General features: G+C 47.8%; 1 protein-coding gene across 1 annotated transcript in view; it reads right to left on the bottom strand.

Moving 5' to 3' along the window:
• Window positions 1-20,861, bottom strand: part of HROB (homologous recombination factor with OB-fold) — a 33,822-nt gene that overhangs the window by 11,824 nt on the left and 1,137 nt on the right. The window contains exons 2-3 of the mRNA XM_073607760.1: window positions 19,361-19,414; window positions 14,279-15,172 (exon numbers count right to left, since the gene is read on the bottom strand). Of these exons, the coding sequence (XP_073463861.1) occupies window positions 14,279-15,172; window positions 19,361-19,414 (948 nt within the window). The remainder of the gene's footprint in view (window positions 1-14,278; window positions 15,173-19,360; window positions 19,415-20,861) is intronic.

Genomic DNA, 20,861 nt, shown 5'->3' on the forward strand with positions numbered 1-20,861 from the left:
CTCATCAGCATTCAGACTTTACAAAGAATGCAACAAGAAATGTAAGGGTGCAATTAGGGCGGCTAAGATAGAACACGAAAGACACATAGCGGAGGAAAGCAAAAACAATCCCAAGAAATTCTTTAAGTATGTTAACAATAAAAAAGGGAGGACAGACCATAATGCCCCCATAAAGAATGAGGAAGGAAATCTGGTTACAAAGGATGGGGAGATAGCGAAGGTATTGAATTTATTATTCTCCTCAGTCTTCACGGGGGAATCGGGGGGCTTCAGTAACCAAAACTTCAGTGTTTATCCTCGTGACACATCATGGGAAGCAACATCACGGCTAACAGAGGACAGAATTAGACTTGGGAAACTTAACATTAATAAATCACTGGGACCGGATGGCTTGCATACGAGGGTACTTAAGGAACTCAAGTAATTGCCAGACCATTGTTCCTCATTTTTACTGACAGTCTACTGACTGAAATGGTACCAGCGGATTGGAGAAAAGCCAATGTAGCACCAATATTTAAAAAGGGCCCAAAATACATCCATGGGCATTACAGACCAGTAAGCCTAACATCAATAGTATGCAAGCTCTTGGATGGGATGATAAGGGACTATATACACAAGATTTTAGTAATGAAAACGGTATCAATAGCAGTAATCAGTATGGATTCATGAAGAATCCTTCTTGCCAAACCAATCTATTAACCTTCTACAAGGGTGAGTCCAGAGAGTGGTGATAAATGGGGAATACTCGGAATGGTCAGGGGTGGGTAGTGGGGTCCCACAGGGTTTTGTACTGGGACCGATCCTATTTAATCCTATTTGTTCATAAACGACCTGGAGGATGGGTTAAACAGTTCAATCTCTGTATTTGCAGACAATATTTAGCTAAGCAGGGCAATATCTTCTCCACAGGATGTGGAAACCTTGAAAGAAGATCTGAACAAATTGATGGGGTGGGCAACTACATGGCAAATGAGGTTTAATGTAGAAAAATATAAAAATTGGATTTTTATAACAGCTTACCTGTAAAATCCTTTTCTTTTGATGTACATCACGAGACACAGAGCCTCAGTAATTACTGATGGGTTATATAGGTATCACTAGGTGATTGGACACTGGCACACCCTAACCAGGAAGTTCAACCCCCTATATAATCCCTCCCCTTGCAGGGATACCTCAGTTTTGTAGCAAAGCAATATAAGTGTCCCGTGATGTACATCAAAAGAAAAGGATTTTACAGGTAAGCTGTTATAAAAAAAATCCTATTTTCTTTTTCATACATCACGGCACACAGAGCCTCAGTAATTACTGATGGGATGTCCCAGAGCAATGCTATCTGAGGGGAGGGGAACCACAACCAAGTAGGGTGCAATCAGACCTGAGGACCCTGTACCGCTGCCTGCAGCACACTACGCCCAAAAGGCGATATCCTCATGCCTTCTCACATCCACCTGATAAAATCTGGTGAATGTATGAACTGAAGACCAGGTTGCGGCCTTGCAGATTTGAGCCATAGAGGCCCGGTGATGCACAAGAAGCACCAATAGCCCTTTTGGAATGTGCCTTGATCTGAAACGGAGGAATCTTCTGTTTCAAACCGTAAGCTTGAATAATCAATTGTCAAATCCATTTAGAAATGGTAGCTTTTGACGGCCTGTCCTCTATTGGGACCCTCTGGCAGCACGAACAAAACATCCGTTTTGTGAATTTGAGCAGTTGCTTCCAGATAGGCCTTGACTGCTCTTACTACATCCAAAGAATGTAGTGACCTTTCTTCCGAAGAACAGGGATCTGGAAAAAAGGAAGGCAGAACAATGTCTTGGTTTAGATGAAAATCTGAAACCACCTTCGGTAAAAAACTAGGATGAGGGCGCAATACCACTCTATCCTTGTGTATAATCAAATAAGGCTCTTTACAGGAAAGAGCTGCTAATTCTGATACTCTTCTAGCAGAAGAGATGGCTACCAGAAAAATTAACTTTCTTGTAAACAAGACCAAAGGAATTTGACGTATTGGTTCAAAAGGCTGTTTCTGTAAAACAGACAGAACCAAGTTCAAGTCCCAGGGGTTTAAGGGCGCCTTAACCAGAGGATTAAGACGCGTCACCCCCTGCATAAAGTTTCGGACCAAAGAATGCGAAGCAAGTGGCCGTTGAAATAATACTGATAAGGCCGAGACCTGGCCCTTGATGGTACTCAAGGCCAGCTTCATCTCTAATCCCAACTGTAGAAAATCAAGGATTCTACCTATCACATATTTTCTGGGATGCCAACCTCTGGATTCACACCAGGATACATAAGCTTTCCAGACTCTATGATAAATTACTCTGGAAGCTGGCTTCCTTGCATTGATCAAGGTAGATATCACAGGACCTTAAAGCCCACGATTCCTTAGAATATGGGTTTCAATAGCCAAACCGTCAAATTTAGCGTTTGTAAGGCGGGATGGAACACTGGACCTTGAGATAACAGGTCTGGGCGTAACCGTAGGGTCCACAGGGAACCCACCGTCATCCTTACTATTTCTGCATACTAAGTCCTCCTGGGCCAAGCAGGGGCTACCAGAAGTACCGACTTCCTTTCCTGCCAAGGAGTCATGGCAGTAGCAGAATAGGCAGGAATGCATAAATCAGTGAGAACCGATGCCACGGAATCACCAACGCATCCGTCCCACATGCAAGAGGATCCTTTGTCCTTGCCACAAATCTGTCTATCTTTTTGTTGAATCGGGATGCAAAGAGATCTACATCTGGAACCCCCCATCTTTTGGCATATGGTGCAAAAGACGTCGGGATGCAGAGACCATTCCCCTGGGAGTAACTACTGGCGACTTAAATAGTCCGCCTGCCAGTTCTCTATCCCTGGAATGAAAACTGCCGATATGCATGGCAGCTGCTTCTCTGCCCAGACTAAGATCTGGTTCACCTCTCTTTGAGCAGCACGGCTCCTAGTGCCTCCCTGATGATTGATATAAGCCACTGCCGTGGCATTGTCGGACTGGATCCTGACTGGGCAACCCTGTAGCCTGAGAGTCCAGGCCTTTAGGGCTAGATATAATGCACGGATCTCCAGAACGTTGATGGATAAGGTCCTCTCGCTTTTGGACCATACCCCTTGGACTGCAGACTGTTCCAGAACTGCTCCCCAACCCGACAGACTGGCATCCGTTGTTACCACCGTCCAGGTCACCGGTAGAAAGGATTTCCCCTTCTGTAGGTTTTTGGGTATTAACCACCAATTGAGGCTCGGACGCACCGCATGAGACAGGTGCATCGGAAAGTCTAATGCCTGAACATTCTTGTTCCAGGCCGACAGGATACTGTGTTGCAGCAGTCTTGAATGAAACTGAGCATAGGGAACTGCTTCGAATGAAGACACCATTTTCCCTAGCAGCCTCATACAAAGGCGGACAGAAGGACCCTTCTTGGTCCTGACTAACAGGATCAGCTCCTTTAAAGCAGTGATCTTTGCCTGAGGTAGAAATACTTTCTCCTGGCTTGTATCTATGATCAGACCCAAATACTCCAGTCTTCTTACTGTTTTTAGGAAAGATTTTTCTAGGTTGAGAATCCAACCTAGGTGTTCCAGATACTTGACTGTGGTCCTCAAGTTCCCGTTCAAAGAGGCTACCGACCGGTCTATCAAGAGCAGGTCGTCTAGGTATGCAATGATAGTTATACCTTGGGCCCTTAATCTGGCCAGAGGCGGAGCCAAGATCTTTGTAAACACTCGAGGTGCAGTGGCTATCCCGAAAGGCAGAGCCACAAACTGGAAATGACGCCCTCCTATCTCGAAGCGCAGAAACTTCTGATGAGCAGGAAAAATGGGCACATGCAGATATGCATCTCTGATGTCTATCGATGCCAGAAATTCTCCTCCCTGCAGGATGGAGACTACTGTCCAAATTGATTCCATGCGGAAGGACCAAATCCTTAGGAATCGATTCAGATCCCTTAGATCCAGAATGGGTCTGACAACCCCATTTGGCTTTTGGACCGTAAAAAGGTTGGAATAAAAGCCCAATCCTTGATCCTTCGTGGGAACCACCATAATGACCTCTTGCGACAAAAGTCGCTCTAACGCTAGAAGGAGCGACTGCTTCTTCTCTGGATCTCTGGGGACACTTGATCTGAGGAAACGAGGAGAGGGAAATTCTTGGAACTCCAGTTTGTACCCTAAGGTTACCGTGGAGATTACCCATCTGTCCTGGAAGTCCTCCTGCCAGAGCTTCGAGAACTGTAGCAGTCTTCCCCCCACTCGAGCGAGCGGGGGCGCCCCTTTATAAGGAGGCCTTAGTGTCTTGTCTAGTAGACTTCTTCCCCCAGGACTTCTTTTGTCCCTGGGGTTGACTGTTGTTTCTTGACCCAGACGGAGGAGGCCGTCGCGACTGCCTGGAGGCTGATGTCCCTGGCGCTGGGGAAAGAGTCAGTTTGAAAGAGGGACGCTTACTCTTTTTCCTAACAGGTAAGAGAGTGCTTTTCCCACAAGAGATCCTTTGGATATATTTATCCAAGTCTTCTCCAAACAACCTTGCACCATGAAATTGAAACCCAGCCAGAAGCTTCTTACATGGTGCTTCAGCTGACCAATTTCTCAACCATAAGATTCTACGTATATGCACCAACCCAAGCGAAAGACGAGAGGTTTGGATGATAGAATCTCTGATGGCGTCAACAACAAAACATAAGGCCGCTGGAAGGTTAGCCAACCCCTGGGCCTGCTGTTCAGGTAGAACTTTGATGACCTGCTTAACATGGTCTCTTAAGTATTGAGAGACTCCAATCGCTGCTACTGCAGGTTGAGCCACTGAACCTGCTAAGGAGAAAACATCCTTCAACAGGGACTCCATCTTTTTATCCACAGGATCCCTGAGCATTGTCTACAGGACAAGTCAGATTTTTATTTACGGAGGAGATGGCGGCGTCAACAGCCGGTATTCCCCACATTTTTATAAACTTTTCTTCCATAGGATAAAATGTTGAAAACTTTTTAGGTGGAAAAAAAACGTTTATCTGGGTGATCCCACTCAGAATAAAGGAGCTTTTCAAGTAAATTATGAACAGGAGAAGCATGTGCTGTTTGAGGAGGTTTCAGTGACCCCAAAGAAGAAGAGGGTTCTTTAACTGATTCAGATACGGGCAACTTAAATGTGGAGCGGACCAATCCAGCAAGGATCTGTGCTAAGACCTTCTCCTCCTGGGAAGCCGAAAAGGGTCCCTCTCCACCTGATTCCTCCGAGGACGAATCATCCGTCTCATCCCGATCCTCTGAAGGGGATTCTTCTCCCCTATCCCAGAGCTCCTCTGCCTGAGGGTCCTGGGAAACAGAGGAAGGCCTGGTGCTTTTTCTTCCACTGAGTGAAGATGTGATTACGGCCATTAATCTTTCCTCTAAACCATTAATGGTTGAGGAAAAAACCTCCTGTGTAATATATACAGGGGCTGAAGTGCCAGAAGCAGGTGTAGCCCCTGACCCCAACGGCTCTCCCTGGCTAGCCATCCCTGGCCCCTCAGGGGGGGAGAATGCTGCAGAAAGGGGGTCCTCAGAACCTGAAGGAGATCCCCTAGAGCCTCTGGTTCTTGGGGTATTTGAACCTCTTCTACCCATAGTGCAAAGCAACAAGGTGGAGGTATCACAAAATGAACACTGACTGCTGAGCGATGTAGTCCGGCAAAAGCCCTGCTACCAAATGCCCAGTCTGGTGTTTCCTTAGTAAATGCTGCCTAGGAGAATGCCTGTGTCCCACCTTACATGCGACCGTCAGCTCTGTGTCCCTCCAAAGGCTGTGTGTGCACCTGTAAAGTGTGCCTCTTATAGCCTTGCAGCCAGCAATGTGAGCGTCTGAGCACGCTGGACGCGCTGACGCTCCCCCCCCCACTCTACTGCCCACCCCCCTCGTTTTTCAAAAAAACGTGCGCTTCCCGCGCGAGCCGACCCTCCTGGACAAGCATGGAGGAAAGGCTGGGGGTGGGGAAGGAAGAAGAGAGGCCGGCAGTGATGGGGCCTGCACGTGGCAATGGCGGCGGTGGTGATAGTGCGGTATACTACCGCCTCACAGACCACCTGCGGCCTCCCCCTATTCTGGGTGAAAAATCCAGAGGAGAACCCCCCATCCCATCCTACCTGGAGCTCGGCTGGAGGAGCTTGTGCAGCGTGGAAACACTGAGACAGACATCAGCATGAGAAGGTATGTGCTCTTGGCAGCCCCCGGTGGCGACAATAGGCATAGCATGCATTTACCTTAAAGGAGAAACCTACTAGAATTAAAAAATTCTGTAGAATCTCCCTTACCTTATCCAGCCGCAGGGTTCTGTTATACAGACCCAATCTTCACCTCTCACGGTGGGCTCCGTTTGGAAAAACCTTCAGAGACTGGGGCCCCCTACAGATAGGGGGATCCGCAGTTCTGGGCCTGTAAAGCACCCGGCAAGAAATAAGGCTAGAAAAAACATTTTCTGAAATGCGGGGTCCAGCTCTCTAAAAAGAGGAAGCGTTACAGGTAAAACCTTGTTTCTTCGGACACGAGGCCCAGGTACCATCCAATTCAGCCTAGAAAGGACACTTTGAAATGGATCCGGTTCGCCTGGCTTGCCCCAGTATAGGATATAGGATATTCCCTTTGGAGCTCAGCACAGGACATCTTTACACGTCCAACACCTAAGACACTGGCGTAAAAACTGAGGTATCCCTGCAAGGGGAGGGATTATATAGGGGGTTGAACTTCCTGGTTAGGGTGTGCCAGTGTCCAATCACCTAGTGATACCTATATAACCCATCAGTAATTACTGAGGCTCTGTGTCCCGTGATGTATGAAAAAGAAATAATGCATTTGGGTGGCAAAAATATGAATGCAAGCTATACACTGGGGGGAGAACCTCTGAGGGGAATCTGGGATGGAAAGGGCCTGGGGGTCCTAGTAGATAATAGGCTTAGCAATGGCATGCAATGCCAAGCTGCTGCTAACAAGCAAACAGAATATTGGCACGCATTAAAAAAGGGATTAACTCCAGAGGTAAAGCGATAATTTTCCCGCTCTACAAGACTCTGGTCCAGCCGCACCTGGAGTATGCTGTCCAGTTCTGGGCACCAGTCCTCAGGAAGGATGTACTGGAAATGGAGCAAGTACTGGAGGATATTAGTTATGAAAAAAGGTTGCAAGCACTGAATTTATTCTCTCTGGAGAAGAGACGCTTGAGATTTCAATGTACAAATACCATACCGGTGACCCCACAACAGGGATAAAATGTTTTCAAGAAAGGGAGTTTAACAAGGTACGTGGCCACTCATTAAAATTAGAAAAAAAAAAGGTCCAAAGTGGAGTTCCACCCGTTTTTTAGTTTATTAAAAGTCAGCAGCTACAAAAAGCATAACTGCTGACTTTTATTAAACCGACACTTACCTGTCCCACGGTCCAGCGATGCGGTCACCCGGAACCTCGCTCCTCTCCCCCTCCTCTCCTCAGCACCTCCAATGATACTGCAGGCACCCGGCCGGGCGCGCAAGTCACGCTGCGGTCTGCTATTGGCCAGCTAATCTTCTGGGACTTGCGTTGTGTCCCAGAAGATCGCTGGCAGGGAGCGGCAGCCTAGAGCAATAGGAGTAGTCCCCTAGGCGGCCGAGAAGAGGAAGGAGGAAGTGGGACAGGAAGTCCAACTAAAAAGAGGGTACACACACCCCCCCTAACCCCCCAAAAAACCCTAGTTAGACTTACCGGTAACGGTATTTCTACGAGTCTTTCAGGACAGCACCTGGAGAGAGCGCAGCTCCACCCACTTTTCCCAGGAAACACTGCAGTCAGTTTTTTCTTTAAAGACCGGACACTTCCACCATGGCCTCAGTTGTTCATAGAGTACCTCCAGCCATGCTGAAATTAGATAAGCAGAACATAGCAATAACACCACATTTTTATAAACCAATTAGGGCGGGTCATCGGTGCTGTCCTGAAAGACTCGTAGAAATACCGTTACCGGTAAGTCTAACTAGGGTTTTTCTCCCCTCGTCTTTCAGGACAGCACCTGGAGATGATAAAAGAGTACTTACTCTAGGGTGGGACCACCGCCTGCAGGACCTTCCTGCCAAACGATTGATCCGCTGCTGATAGCAAGTCCAACCTGTAGTGGCGGGTGAAGGTGGAGAAACTTGTCCACGTGGCCGCTTTACAGATCCGGCCTGGAGAAGTCCCCGCTCTTTCTGCCCAGGACGTTGCTACTGCCCTTGTTGAATGGGCCATTACCCCTGTGGGAGGATCAGCCCCTGCAGCCTTGTAGGCTTCACTGATCGCCATTCTAAGCCATCTGCCTATAGTGCTTTTAGAAGCACAATGACCCTTGCGTGATCCAGAAAAAAGAATAAAAAGAGAATTTGTCTTCCTAAATTCTCTCGTAATCTCTAAATAATGGAGTAAACATCTCCTCACATCCAGGGTATGAAAAGCCTCCTCTTTAGAGTTGGATGGTGTAGGACAAAAAGTAGGTAAAACTATCTCTTGTGCCCTATGGAAAAAGGTTGCGACCTTTGGCAAGAAGCCCGGGTCAGTTTTCAGCACTACCCGGTCTGAAAATATCAAACAAAAGGGTTCTACTATAGATAGAGCCTGTAACTCACTAATTCTTCTGGCTGAGGTAACTGCCACCAAAAGAACCAGTTTAAGCGTCCATACTTTTAAAGTTGCTTCCTGTGGTGGCTCAAAGGGTGATCTGATCAACCCTTGTAGCACCAGAGATAAATCCCATTTAGGAAAGGATTTGAAAGGTACCGGCCTAAGCCTGGCCAATGCTTTGAAAAATCTCACTATAAATGGTTCTTGAGATAACTTTCTCTCAAGAAACACCGACAAGGCAGCTACCTGGACCTTCAGGGTACTGGCTGCCAGCCCCATCTCCATACCCTCATTGAGAAACTCTAAAATTGAGGGCAACTCCTGTGGTGAACATTTTTTAGTCATGCACCAGGAATTAAACCGCTTCCATGTCTTAAAATAAATACCCCTGGTAACCTTCTTTCGGCTATTTAACAGGGTTGATACCAGCTTATCTGAGAAGCCCCTTCTTTTTAGCAGCTGCTCCTCAGTAACCAACCTGTCAGCCTGAGCTGATTGACATTTGGATGCTGAAGGGGTCCCTGGGATAGCAGATCCTTTCGAAGTGGGAGAACCCAATGTGGTTCCACTGCCAACCTCTGTATGGTTGCAAACCAGGGTCTCTTGGGCCAAAAAGGAGCCACTAGGATCAAAATTGTGGTCTCTCGCTGTAGTTTTTTCAACACCCAAGGGATCATTTGAAAGGGGGGAAAGGCGTAGCACAAGTGGAAGTTCCATGGTTGTGCCAGCGCATCCAAACCTTTCGCCTGATCTTGCCTGTTTAGTGAGTAATAGGCTCTCACCTTTGCATTCTTGTGGGATGCGAACAGGTCTATCTGAGGAGTTCCCCATTTCTTTGTTAATTCCTGGAATACCTCCTTGTTCAGACTCCATTCTGCCTCTAGTATCCTTTCTCTGCTTAGAAAGTCTGCCACTAGATTCAGCTCTCCTTTTAGGTGTACAGCTGTTAGGGACTTTACGTTGCCTTCCGCCCAGGATAGCAACTGAACTGACAAGGCTAGCAAGACCTTGCTTCTTGTGCCCCCCTGTCTTGTAACATATGCCACTGTGGCATTGTCTGATAGCACCTGAACATGATGCCCCCGGACTATTCCCTCGAAAGCCCATAGTCCTAGGAGAATAGCCCTTAATTCCCTCCAATTGGAGGATCTCCTGGCTTCCCTTCTTGTCCAATTGCCCTGAGCCATCTGTCCTTCCAGGTGGGCTCCCCACCCCCAGGAACTCGCATCTGTTGTTAATCTCCTCTCCTGGGGAAAAAACCAGAGCAGGCCCTTGTTCAGATTGGAGTACCTCCTCCACCACCAGAGCTTCCTCTGAACTCGGGGAGATATCGTTATCATCTTTTCTAGGGACTCTCCATAAGACCAACTTCTCAAAATTGTCTGTTGAAGTTCCCTTGCATGCAACCGTGCCCACTGTACTGCAGGTATTGCTGCAGTAAGGAGCCCCAAAACAGACATCACTGCCCTGATAGAAATTGGCAGGTTTGTCTGGGCCTTTTTTACAGCGTTCTGAAGCTTTACTATCTTCTCCTCTGGGAGATACATTTTTCCCTGTATGGAGTCGATAGTGTAACCTAGAAAGGTTATTGCCTGTGATGGGATCAGGTTCGATTTTTCCTCGTTTATTAACCACCCTAGGCTCTCCAGATGCCTCCTCGTCCTTAGTAGATCTCTCTCCAATATGTGCCTTGATTTGGCAAATATTAGCAGATCGTCTAGATATGGGACAATCGAAATTCCTTCTATTCTGAGAGGGGCTAAGGCCTCCGCCAGAATTTTTGTAAATATCCTCGGAGAGGATGACAGCCCGAAGGGGAGAGCTCTGAATTGCAGATGTAGGACAGATCCCCCTATCCTGATCGCAAATCTGAGGTGCTTCTGTGATGCTGGGGCTATAGGCACATGGAGATATGCATCTCTTAGGTCTATGGATACCATAAAGCAGTCTGGGGTCAGGAGACCCTTTACCGAAAAGATCGTATCCATCTTGAACCTTTTGTACCTGACCGCTCTGTTGAGTATCTTCAGGTTCAGGATCAATCTGAACTTGCCTGAAGGCTTCTTCACCAGAAAGATGTGTGAATAGCACCCCTGTTCTACCTCGTTGGGGGGAACATTTACTACCACCTTCTGCTGAATTAACTCCTGCAGAATTGTTGACATAGCCGTAAGCTTCTCCGGGTCTCTGGGAGCCTGAGTTAAATAAAACCGAACCGGAGGGGGTTGGGCAAACTCCAGTCCGTAACCCTCCCTTATAGTTTTTAGGATAAATGGACTGTCTGTTATCCTCTGCCACTGTGGGAAGAAGGTTTGTAACCTTGCTCCCACAGACTGGGGACCGTCACTGGCTCTTAGTATTTGGGGTAGGGGGGCGAAAGAGTACCCCTGACTTGCCCCTGCCTCTCTGAGACCTCCAAGGTCTTTTATATACTGTCTCCTTTGAGTCTGTGGTTTTCCGAAAAGGACGAAAATTTTTGTTGCCCTGAGGAACCACCTTTTTCTTAATGGGGAAGGCTTTCTTTTTGTCAGCCGTTCTCTCAAGAATGGCTTCAAGACCTGGGCCAAAAACCAAATCCCCCTCAAAGGGCAAACCGCATAACTTGGCTTTAGAGGCTGTGTCCCCGGTCCAAGTCTTGACCCACAGAGCCCTGCGCGTTGAGTTGATTAGGGCAGATGATCTGCCCGACATCCTAACTGATTCGGCCGAAGCATCTGCTATATATCCAACGGCTTTCATAAGCACTGGTAGGGTCTCCAAAAGATCCTTACGAGGTGTACCTGCCTCGATATGAACCTTTAGCTGTTCCAACCAGTGCTCCAGGTTTCTGGCTACCACTGTTGATGCCATAGCTGGCTTTAAATTTGCTAGGGTGGAATCCCAGGTTTTCTTTAGCAGGGAGTCCGCCCTCTTGTCCATGGGGTCCTTGAGGATACCCATGTCCTCAAACGCGAGGTCAGTGTTTCTCGACACCTGAGAGAAGGCCGCATCCAGTCTAGGTTTTTTGTTCCAGACCTGTGCGCTATCTTCCTCAAAGGGAAACCTGCGTTTGAGGGATCTAGAAAAGAAGGGGGCCCTCTCTGGGTCCTTCCATTCTCTTTTAACTGTTTCTGACAGAAACTTGTGCACCGGAAACATCCTGTGTTTCACCTCACCCATGCCTTGAAACATCTTATTGTGTAACGACAGCTGGGCCTTGTCCTCTGTAATATTAAGAGTAGCGTGGATAGTTTTTAGTAGATCATCCACCTCCTCTAGAGACAACTTATATCGAGAAGAAGAAGAAGAAGACTCTTTCTCCTCATCTGCCTCTTCCTCTGATTCCGTATCCACGCTACGATTTTCCTCCTCCGAGTCACTGTCACCCCTATATGCGGAAACAGAAGACTGGGAACGAGGTACTGAGCTGCCTGCGGCTGGACGTTTGTCAAGGTAGGATTTAAATGACTCAAAGGTCTCCGCCAAATCCTTCCTAAATGAGCTCAGTAAGTCCTGCTGAACCACAGGTACACTAGGAGTGGTTTCCTCCCTAACTAAGTCTGCAATGCACCCTTTGCATAACACCTTTGCCCAAGACTCTAAGCACATTTTTACAAGATGGGCATTTTCTTTTAACAGGAAAAGACGAACGCTTGGTCTTTTCTTTTGCCTTCTGAAATACACAAAACAGAAAACACCTATAAACAGCATGCTGAAAAAAGAGTGGAAGAGCTAACAATTTAACCCCCCTCCTTCACTCAGCCAGTAAATCCCCCCACAGATTTACTTCACAATCTTAAACACATTTACTTCCTGCTTCAATACCCAGGAAGAATGTTGCAGGCTCTTTAAAACATTTACCAAAGAGGGAACTAAAACATGCCCATAGAGTAAGTTACAGAGACACGCTGTCCCCGCTTACCTGAGCCTGGCTGACTTGTGTGGCTCCTGCTCCTGCCACCACCGATTGTTCCTCCTCCATATTGACAGGATTTGCAATGGCGTTTGGTGCTTGTCTTTTAAACCTTCCCGGTCCACTCGCCGCTGCGAGGGCCGGAAATGACGTCAGCCAGAAGAGACCTGCCCTCCCCTCCTGCGTTCCAGCGGCCGGAACCGGAAGCCGCGTCGCGCCGCTGGAGGTCCCGCCCCCGGCCGTAGTGACGCGCTCGCCACCGGAACCCGGAAGGCTGTGCAATGGGGTTGAAGAGGAGACGCCGCTCCTTCCAAGCCAGCCGCCGGTCTAAAGGAGCTGGGACCCCCCGCAGCCTGACCCTCGCCGGGTATGAAGAGGGGAGGACGCCGGAGCAACCCCCGCACGTGAAGGGAGGAAGCTGGGCTGGCCTGCCACACAAAAAGAAACAGAATACCGGTATGCCTCAACTCTCTCCACCTGGAGACAGCGCAGCACACCCCTGGTTCCCTGCAGCGCTTCCACCATGGCGGAGGAAACACTACAACTGAGGCCATGGTGGAAGTGTCCGGTCTTTAAAGAAAAAACTGACTGCAGTTTTTCCTGGGAAAAGTGGGTGGAGCTGCGCTCTCTCCAGGTGCTGTCCTGAAAGACGAGGGGAGAAAAATGACATGCCAAATGTGGCATGTCAGGGGAAGAAGAGTGCTTAAAGCAGGAGTTCCACTTTTGGATGGAACTCAGCTTTAACCTTAAAGTACGTAGAGGGTTCTTTACTGTAAGAGCTGCAAGGATGTGGTGGTCTCAGCAGGGAGCATCGGTAGTTTCAAAAAACTATTAGATAAGCACCTGAACGACCACAACATGCAGGGATATACAATGTAATACTGACATATAATCACACATATAGGTTGGACTTGTGTCTTTTTTCAACCTCACCTACTATGTAACTATGCAGTAAAGTAAAATCAGGTTGCCAAGATAGCTGTGCTATCTGGCAGGGCTGTGTACAGCTCAAGACTGGATGGACAAAAATTAAAATCCTTTGACAGGTAAAACAGATCCCTAGTTATTGCAATAGTGTATTTATTGGTTTTCCGGAGTTCAGCTTTAAACAAACCCCTGCACCAAGATGTCATTGTCATTTGGTCAATGAGTGCATGGGGCACGTGGTGTTATTTGCTGGAGCTCAGCTGTGAGCTATGCCTGCCCCCACGCACTGTCACAGGTTAATGAAGGAACAGGCATCCCCCCTCAACAAGCTCCATGTTAGCATATCAGCACTGCAGTACACTTGACTGATTTCAAGTGCTGTCTGACCCTCTCCTAGACTAGCACTACCATACAGGGTGTTTTAAATTCAGGTACTTATACTAAACGCATTAAAAAAAAAAGATCACATTTTAAAAAGAGAGACATATCTGCCTTCATCTGTGTTTTTATATACTCCTGAAACATTAGAGATAAAAAAAAATCTGCAACCAAAGCTGACACTGACAGTGATTGTCTGGATTTTTTGATATTAACACACCTTCCCCATCTTTTAGCATGCAGTAACAGCCCTGAACAAGCAGGAGTCCTTGTTCCCCTGAAATGCATTGGCTCGAAGTACTCATTTCTATTTTCAATAATTACCTTCTAATTTGCATATTATTGGACACTGGGCTCTCCTTTATCCAAATCTACATGCGGAAATTACCATAAGGAGGTAAATGACTAGGGAGTAAGTTCCTATCCAGCTACAGACCCCAAACAAGCACAACACAGAGCAACAGCTTTACCGCAATACATTTTACCTGCTGTGGCAGAAGGCCGGCTGGCCCAGGAAATCTCCTCTCTTTGGGTGGTGGTGTCTCCCATGCCAGCACCCGTGGTGTCTTGTTGGCAGCTTCCATCAGCTGTACAAGATGAGTGGTCACCACTGGGGTCTGCATAGTGCAAGACTGGTGTGACCGAGAAGGCATCTGGGGGGTTTTTGGTAAAGCACTGCTCCCTGCACCACCCTGCCATGAATGAGCTTGCCCGGTGACTGCTGTTTGTGTAGTGCAACGTGGATAGGTAGACTGAGGCAGTGGAGGACCAGTTCTTGTAGGTGTGACTGCTTGCGTTTCCAGGCTAGGCCTCAAGCAGGGCCTTTTGGCAGTAGGACTCAGAGACTGACATTGTCCTCTCCCCCTGCCACTTGCAGGGAAATTAGAATCTGTGGGAGAGTTTGCAGTAAATCCGTATGAATGGTGTTTGATAGGACCAGTGTCTTGAAGCTGTCTTGTAAACATCCTGGGTTCCGGATCAGAAGAGAGACCAACCCGAGAAGGACGTAGCTGAAAGCTGGGACTACTATTTGAGGTGTAACTACTATTCTGAGATGTCTGACTGATAGGTCTCAAGCACAGTCTTGGATTTGGGGTTTGATATTGCTCCTGTGATACCCCAGCTTCCATTTCACTGCAGACTGACAGCAATTCGTCATCATCCAGATCCTGGTCCAGGAGTGGCACACTTGGCTTCTCTGTAGGGTTTGCATTCAATCGCATGGGCACTGTCTCTCCAGAAAATAACGGCTGTGCAAAGCTGGAAGAACTTCTTATTACCTGCGTGTCTTTAGCAGAAATAGGCCTGAGACGGACCGGTGTGGTATGAGTATTAGTAGAGAAGCTGGGTTCTGTACCCTCCAATGCAGACAGGAACTCCTACAGAGAGAATGGATGCACAGTCAGACAGGTGCATAGTATTAGATGTGTAGGGAGCATATAATGGCATCTGATCTACATAGTCCAATATAGCACGGCTGAGTATACCGGGCAACAGTTTTTGCAGCATATATATCTTTTCTTTATGGTAGCAGCTGCTTGACGGCGGTCAATCATTGGCTGAGACCTGGCGAGCTGCCCTGTGTGTGTGTGTGTGTGTGTGTGTGTGTGTGTGTGTGTGTGTGTGTGTGTGTGTATATATATATATATATATATATATATATATATATATACACACACACACACACACACACACTATATACTGTACACATTATATATATATATATATATATATATATATATATATATATATATATATATATATATATATATATATATATATATATATAATGTGTATGTATGAATCATAGTGGGGACGGACAGTATTCAGACCCCCTTAAATTTTTCACTTGTTGTTATATTGCAGCCATTTGCTAAAATCATTTAAGTTCATTTTTTTTCCTCATTAATGTACACACAGCACCCCATATTGACAGAAAAACACAGAATTCATGAAATTTTTGCAGATTTATTTAAAAAGAAAAAACTGAAATATCACATGGTCCTAAGTATTCAGACCCTTTGCTGTGACACTCATATATTTAACTCCGGTGCTGTCCATTTCTTCTGATCATCCTTGAGATGGATCTACACCTTCATTTGAGTCCAGCAGTGTTTGATCATACTGACTGGACTTGATTAGGAAAGACACACCTGTCTATATAAGACATTACAGCTCACAGTGCATGTCAGAGCAAATGAGAATCATGAGGTCAAAGGAACTGCCTGAAGAGCTCAGAGACAGAATTGTGGCAAGGCACAGATCTGGCCAAGGTTACAAATAAAAATCTGCTGCACTTAAGGTTCCTAAGAGCACAGTGGCCTCCATAATCCTTAAATGGAAGACGTTTGAGATGACCAGAACCCTTCCTAGAGCTGGCCGTCCGGCCGGCCAAACTGAGCTATCCGGGGAGAAGAGCCTTGGTGAGAGAGGTAAAGAATAACCCAAAGATCACTGTGGCTGAGCTCCAGAGATGGAGATGGGAGAAAGTTGTAGAAAGTCAACCATCACTGGAGCCCTCCACCATTCGGGGCTTTATGGCAGAGTGGCCCCACGGAAGCCTCTCCTCAGTGCAAGACACATGAAAGCCCTCATGGAGTTAGCTAAAAAAACACCTGAAGGACTCCAAGATGGTGAGAAATAAGATTCTATGGTCTGATGAGACCAAGATCGAACTTTTTGGCCTTAATTCTAAGCGGTATGTGTGGAGAAAACCAGGCACTGCTCATCACCTGTTCAATACAGTCCCAACAGTGAAGCATGGTGGTGGCAGCATCATGCTGTGGGGGTGTTTTTCAGCTGCAGGGACAGGACGACTGGTTGCAATCGAGGGAAAGATGAATGCGGCCAAGTACAGGGATATCCTGGACGAAAACCTTCTCCACAGTGCTCAGGACCTCAGACTGGGCCTTCATCTTTCCCTCGATTGCAACCAGTCGTCCTGTCCCTGCAGCTGAAAAACACCCCCACAGCATGATGCTGCCACCACCATGCTTCACTGTTGGGACTGTATTGGACAGGTGATGAGCAGTGCCTGGTTTTCTCCACACAACACTTTTCCAGGTGATAGGTAGATGGAAGGGCTCATTTGGATGGTCCCTGGAGGCTCATCACTCAGAGATATCTGCCGGTGTTCTGTTCATAATTTCCCACCCACACGGCTCCTTCACTGCACAGCCACAGACTTCTCAAGTCTGTGGCTGTGCAGTGAAGGAGCCGTGTGGGTGGGAAATTATGAACAGAACACCGGCAGAAATCTCTGAGTGATGAGCCTCCAGGGACCATCCAAATGAGCCCTTCCATCTACCTATCACCTGGAAAAGTGTTGTATCAGTGTGGCCCAGAAAATTTCTTTCCTTGGAGGCTCTTATTTAATTTAGCTCTGGTGAGTTTGATCCCCTGAGGGGAGTGTGTTCACGCAAGGTGGAGTTGGAGTGTTCGATGAAGGTGCATGCTGTGGCAGTCTATAGGATCTACTTTGAACACTCTCTGAACCACGTCTTTTACTTCACTATTTATATGGACTTTTTATGTGTGTAGTTGGCCACACAATATCTTTTCGTTTATGAGCTCAACACTAGCGCTGTTTTTAGTATATGACTATTTTATCTATGAATCATACGTTTATATACTATTGTGTGTATTTATTGTTTTTTAAACAGCAGCTTAGCCTCCACACCCTGAGTTTCAACCAGTTGGGTGTTTTGGAAGGCATATTTCTACTGTGTCATCTTATATGCTGGCTACTTTGGAATGGTGGTTGGTTCTCTGTGGCGCCGAGTGGTGTAGTATAGGCCTTATTATACACTTTTTGTTACATATGGCTTAGACTGCTCAATGCTCCGCCCATTGCAGTGATGTCATTACACTGGTTCTCCCATGCGACAGTGGTTTATTTTTTTTTGATGCTGTGACCAGTGGTGGCCGGTGGTAATTTTTTTTGGGGGGGCAAACAGTACGAACCCTCCCCCCCCCAGGTCAGTAGCCCCATCGCTTCACCGGCAGCTTTCCCCTGCTCTCCATGGGTCGTCACGGCGGCCTCCCGTTCCCCTGCTCACCAAGGGCGGCAGCTTCGGTTTCCTCCCTTTCTCCTCAATGGTCTTCTCTTTTCGGCCAATCGGAAAACGGGTCTCACACCCACTTCTGATTGGCTGAATTGAGGATCAGTGTTTCAACAGTGAATTTTCATTCGCTGTTGTAATGCCTGGGTGGGCTCACGACGAATGCTCTGCGCCAAAAGCCCCCCCTATTTTGAAGCCTATTAGAGCCTAAAGCTCTAATCAGGTGCTTAAAAAAAAATACCCGCACCACTCTAATTCAGGTGCCAGGTGTCCTGAAAGGGGCCGGACGCATGACTAGGAGATGGCCGCTGCAGCCATGGATAGATTCACACCATGCATGAATCTATTATACATATAGGGGTTAGCATGGATAGAGGGGGCAGCACCCGGGCACCCCTAATGGATGGCCCGCCACTGGCTTTGACTATATTCCTTGTTTGTGAATATTTTAGCCTGTTTTATAATTAAGCTTGTTTGGCTGTACTTCTCCTGTGAATCACAGGATTACAGTTCGTTGCACTCCTGTGACCCGGTTTCAGTTGAAGCCCACTGTTGGCTGACCTCACAGAGCCGGTCCAAGCTGGAAAGATCACAACAATTTGGACAGTAGCCTGCACCGACACCTGGCTCAGACTCTCAGAGAGCAGCTGAGAGCCTGAGCCAGCCGTTCCTGCCATCTCCGCTCAGGAAGTGCTGAGAACTGAGTGATCACCGGTGTTTGTGTTAGCTCAGTTCTCAGTCTTAGGGCCAGCGGGGGACAGATGCAACATCCACCTAGGCAATATTAGGATTTCTAAAAACCCCCCAAAAAAAACAACACACTTTTTTTTTTTAAATTGGAAACTGCTGCACAAAATGGATTTCCCTCTTCCTTCCTGCACATGAGGCCATCCTGAGCTTGTATACTCGCCTGTGAACAATTCAGGAGACTTATATCCACCTGTGAGCATTCCTGGATAACACAGGGGAGCCATCCATCCGTCCTTCCATGAGCAGTCTAAGCCATATCCTAATCACTTATTTATGAGGGTTGCTCCTAGTACATGGTCAGTCATGAGCAGCACAAGCGGAGTGCCATTCATCCATCCAGGGGCAGCACAAAGCTATAATAGACCTCTTATGTTTTGGGGTCTAATGTTCTGGTTGGCCAATTGGTGTGGTGGTGACCAGGAGCACTGGATTGGTAGAGGTGGTGCAAAGGATATACTTCAAAGTTTTTTTTTTTATATCAGAATTCGTTGCATTTATGCACTTAATTGTTTATTACATTTATAACAGTGCATCACATTGTTTATGTTTCATGTGGATATTGGGTATTCAGATATCAGTAAGTGATGCTGTTACCTTCATAAATGTATTTTTTGTTTGGTTTACACAAAGTGCAGTTTGTCATTTGGGTATATAAGGGTACGTCTAGACACATCAAGGGGCAGGCTCACCTCCAAAACCAGTTCATTGTAAACTAGCCCCTGTAGCTGAGCCCTGATGTAAAAGGATTCCTCTTACCTCATCATCAAAGTCTTCCGATCCCGAGCAAAACAAATTCTGAAGGCTTAACGCCTAGAACAAAAAATATATATATAAATATTTAAAAAGAAGCAAAAATAAGTGGAGATGAGAATACAGTACAAAATATAAGGACCGCATGGAAAACACGAGCTGTACAGAATAATGGTATTCTTTGTACTCACTGTAAAATCCTTTTTTCTGTGGAAAGGAGGGCTATAACCAGTCAGTTTTTTTATTTAATTTTTAATCTGTACCCCACTGGGGAGATTTATCTTCACTTCCCGACTCATACCAACCCCCTCTGTTCACATGCTGTTCTGAACCCATGTGGCCAAGCCCGCCAGAAAGGTGTCAACTGTAATGGGTCAGAATGAGATTTCCTGCCCCGCAGCCACACATATACAAGGGGTGGGTATACATGCGGCCGAAGATGATTGGCTCAGTACAGGTGACAGCTTCTAGGTGGGCTTAGTCACATGGGTTCAGAAGAACATCCGAACCCACCTGTCCTCATCTCTAGACAGCACTGTGCATCTGCCACCTTTTTAACACTCTGCCTGCCGCCTCCTCATCGCTCCGCCGTGCGCCTGCAGCCTCCTCAGCACCACTCTGTGCGCCTGCTGCCTTCTCAATGCTCCGGCAAAGGAAACCAAGAGAACTCAGTTGGCTGACGCAGCGTGCTGCAGAATGTACATTACACCGAGGGCCCATTTATCATGGCAACACACACATTATCGCATATAACATGTTTTACTGTGATATTCATTTTGAACAGCGCTGTGCATCTGCCACCTTTTTAACACTCCACCTGCCGCGTCCTCATCGTCCCGCCGTGCGACTGCCGCCTCCTCAGCACCCCGCCGGACACCTGCCGCCTCCTCAGCACCCCGCCGTGCGCCTTCCGCCTCTTTAGCGCCCCGCCTTCTCAACGCCACTCCATGCGCCTGCCGCCTTCTCAGCGCTCCGCTGCGCACCTGCCGCCTCCTCACCGCCCTGCCACGCGCCTGCCGCCGCCTCCTCAGCGCTCCTACGCGCGCCCGCCGCCTCCTCAGCGCCCCCAGTGCTCCCGCCTTCTCAACACCACTCCATGTGCCTGCCGCCTTCTCAGCGCTCCACTGTGCGCCTGCCGCCTCCTCAGCGCCTCGCCGTACGCCTTCCGCCTCCTTAGCGCCCCGCCTTCTCAATGCCACTCCATGCGCCTGCCGCCTTCTCAGCGCTCTACCGTGCATCTACCGACTCCTTAGCGCTCCGCTGCGTGCCTGCCGCCTCCTCAGCGCCCTGTCACGCGCCTGCCGCCTTCTCAATGGCACTCCATGCGCCTGCAGCCTGCTCAGCGCTCTGCCGTGCGCCTGCCGTCTCCTCAGCGCCCCGCTGTGCTCCCGCCTTCTCAACGCCACTCCATGTGCCTGTCGCCTTCTCAGTGCTCCGCCGTGCGCCTGCCGCCTCTTCAGCGCTCCGCCGTGCGCCTGCCGCCTCCTTAGTGACCCGCCGTGCGCCT

This window comes from Aquarana catesbeiana, linkage group LG12, assembly GCF_042186555.1.
Source record: "Aquarana catesbeiana isolate 2022-GZ linkage group LG12, ASM4218655v1, whole genome shotgun sequence".
In the NCBI taxonomy this organism is placed as follows: domain Eukaryota; kingdom Metazoa; phylum Chordata; class Amphibia; order Anura; family Ranidae; genus Aquarana; species Aquarana catesbeiana.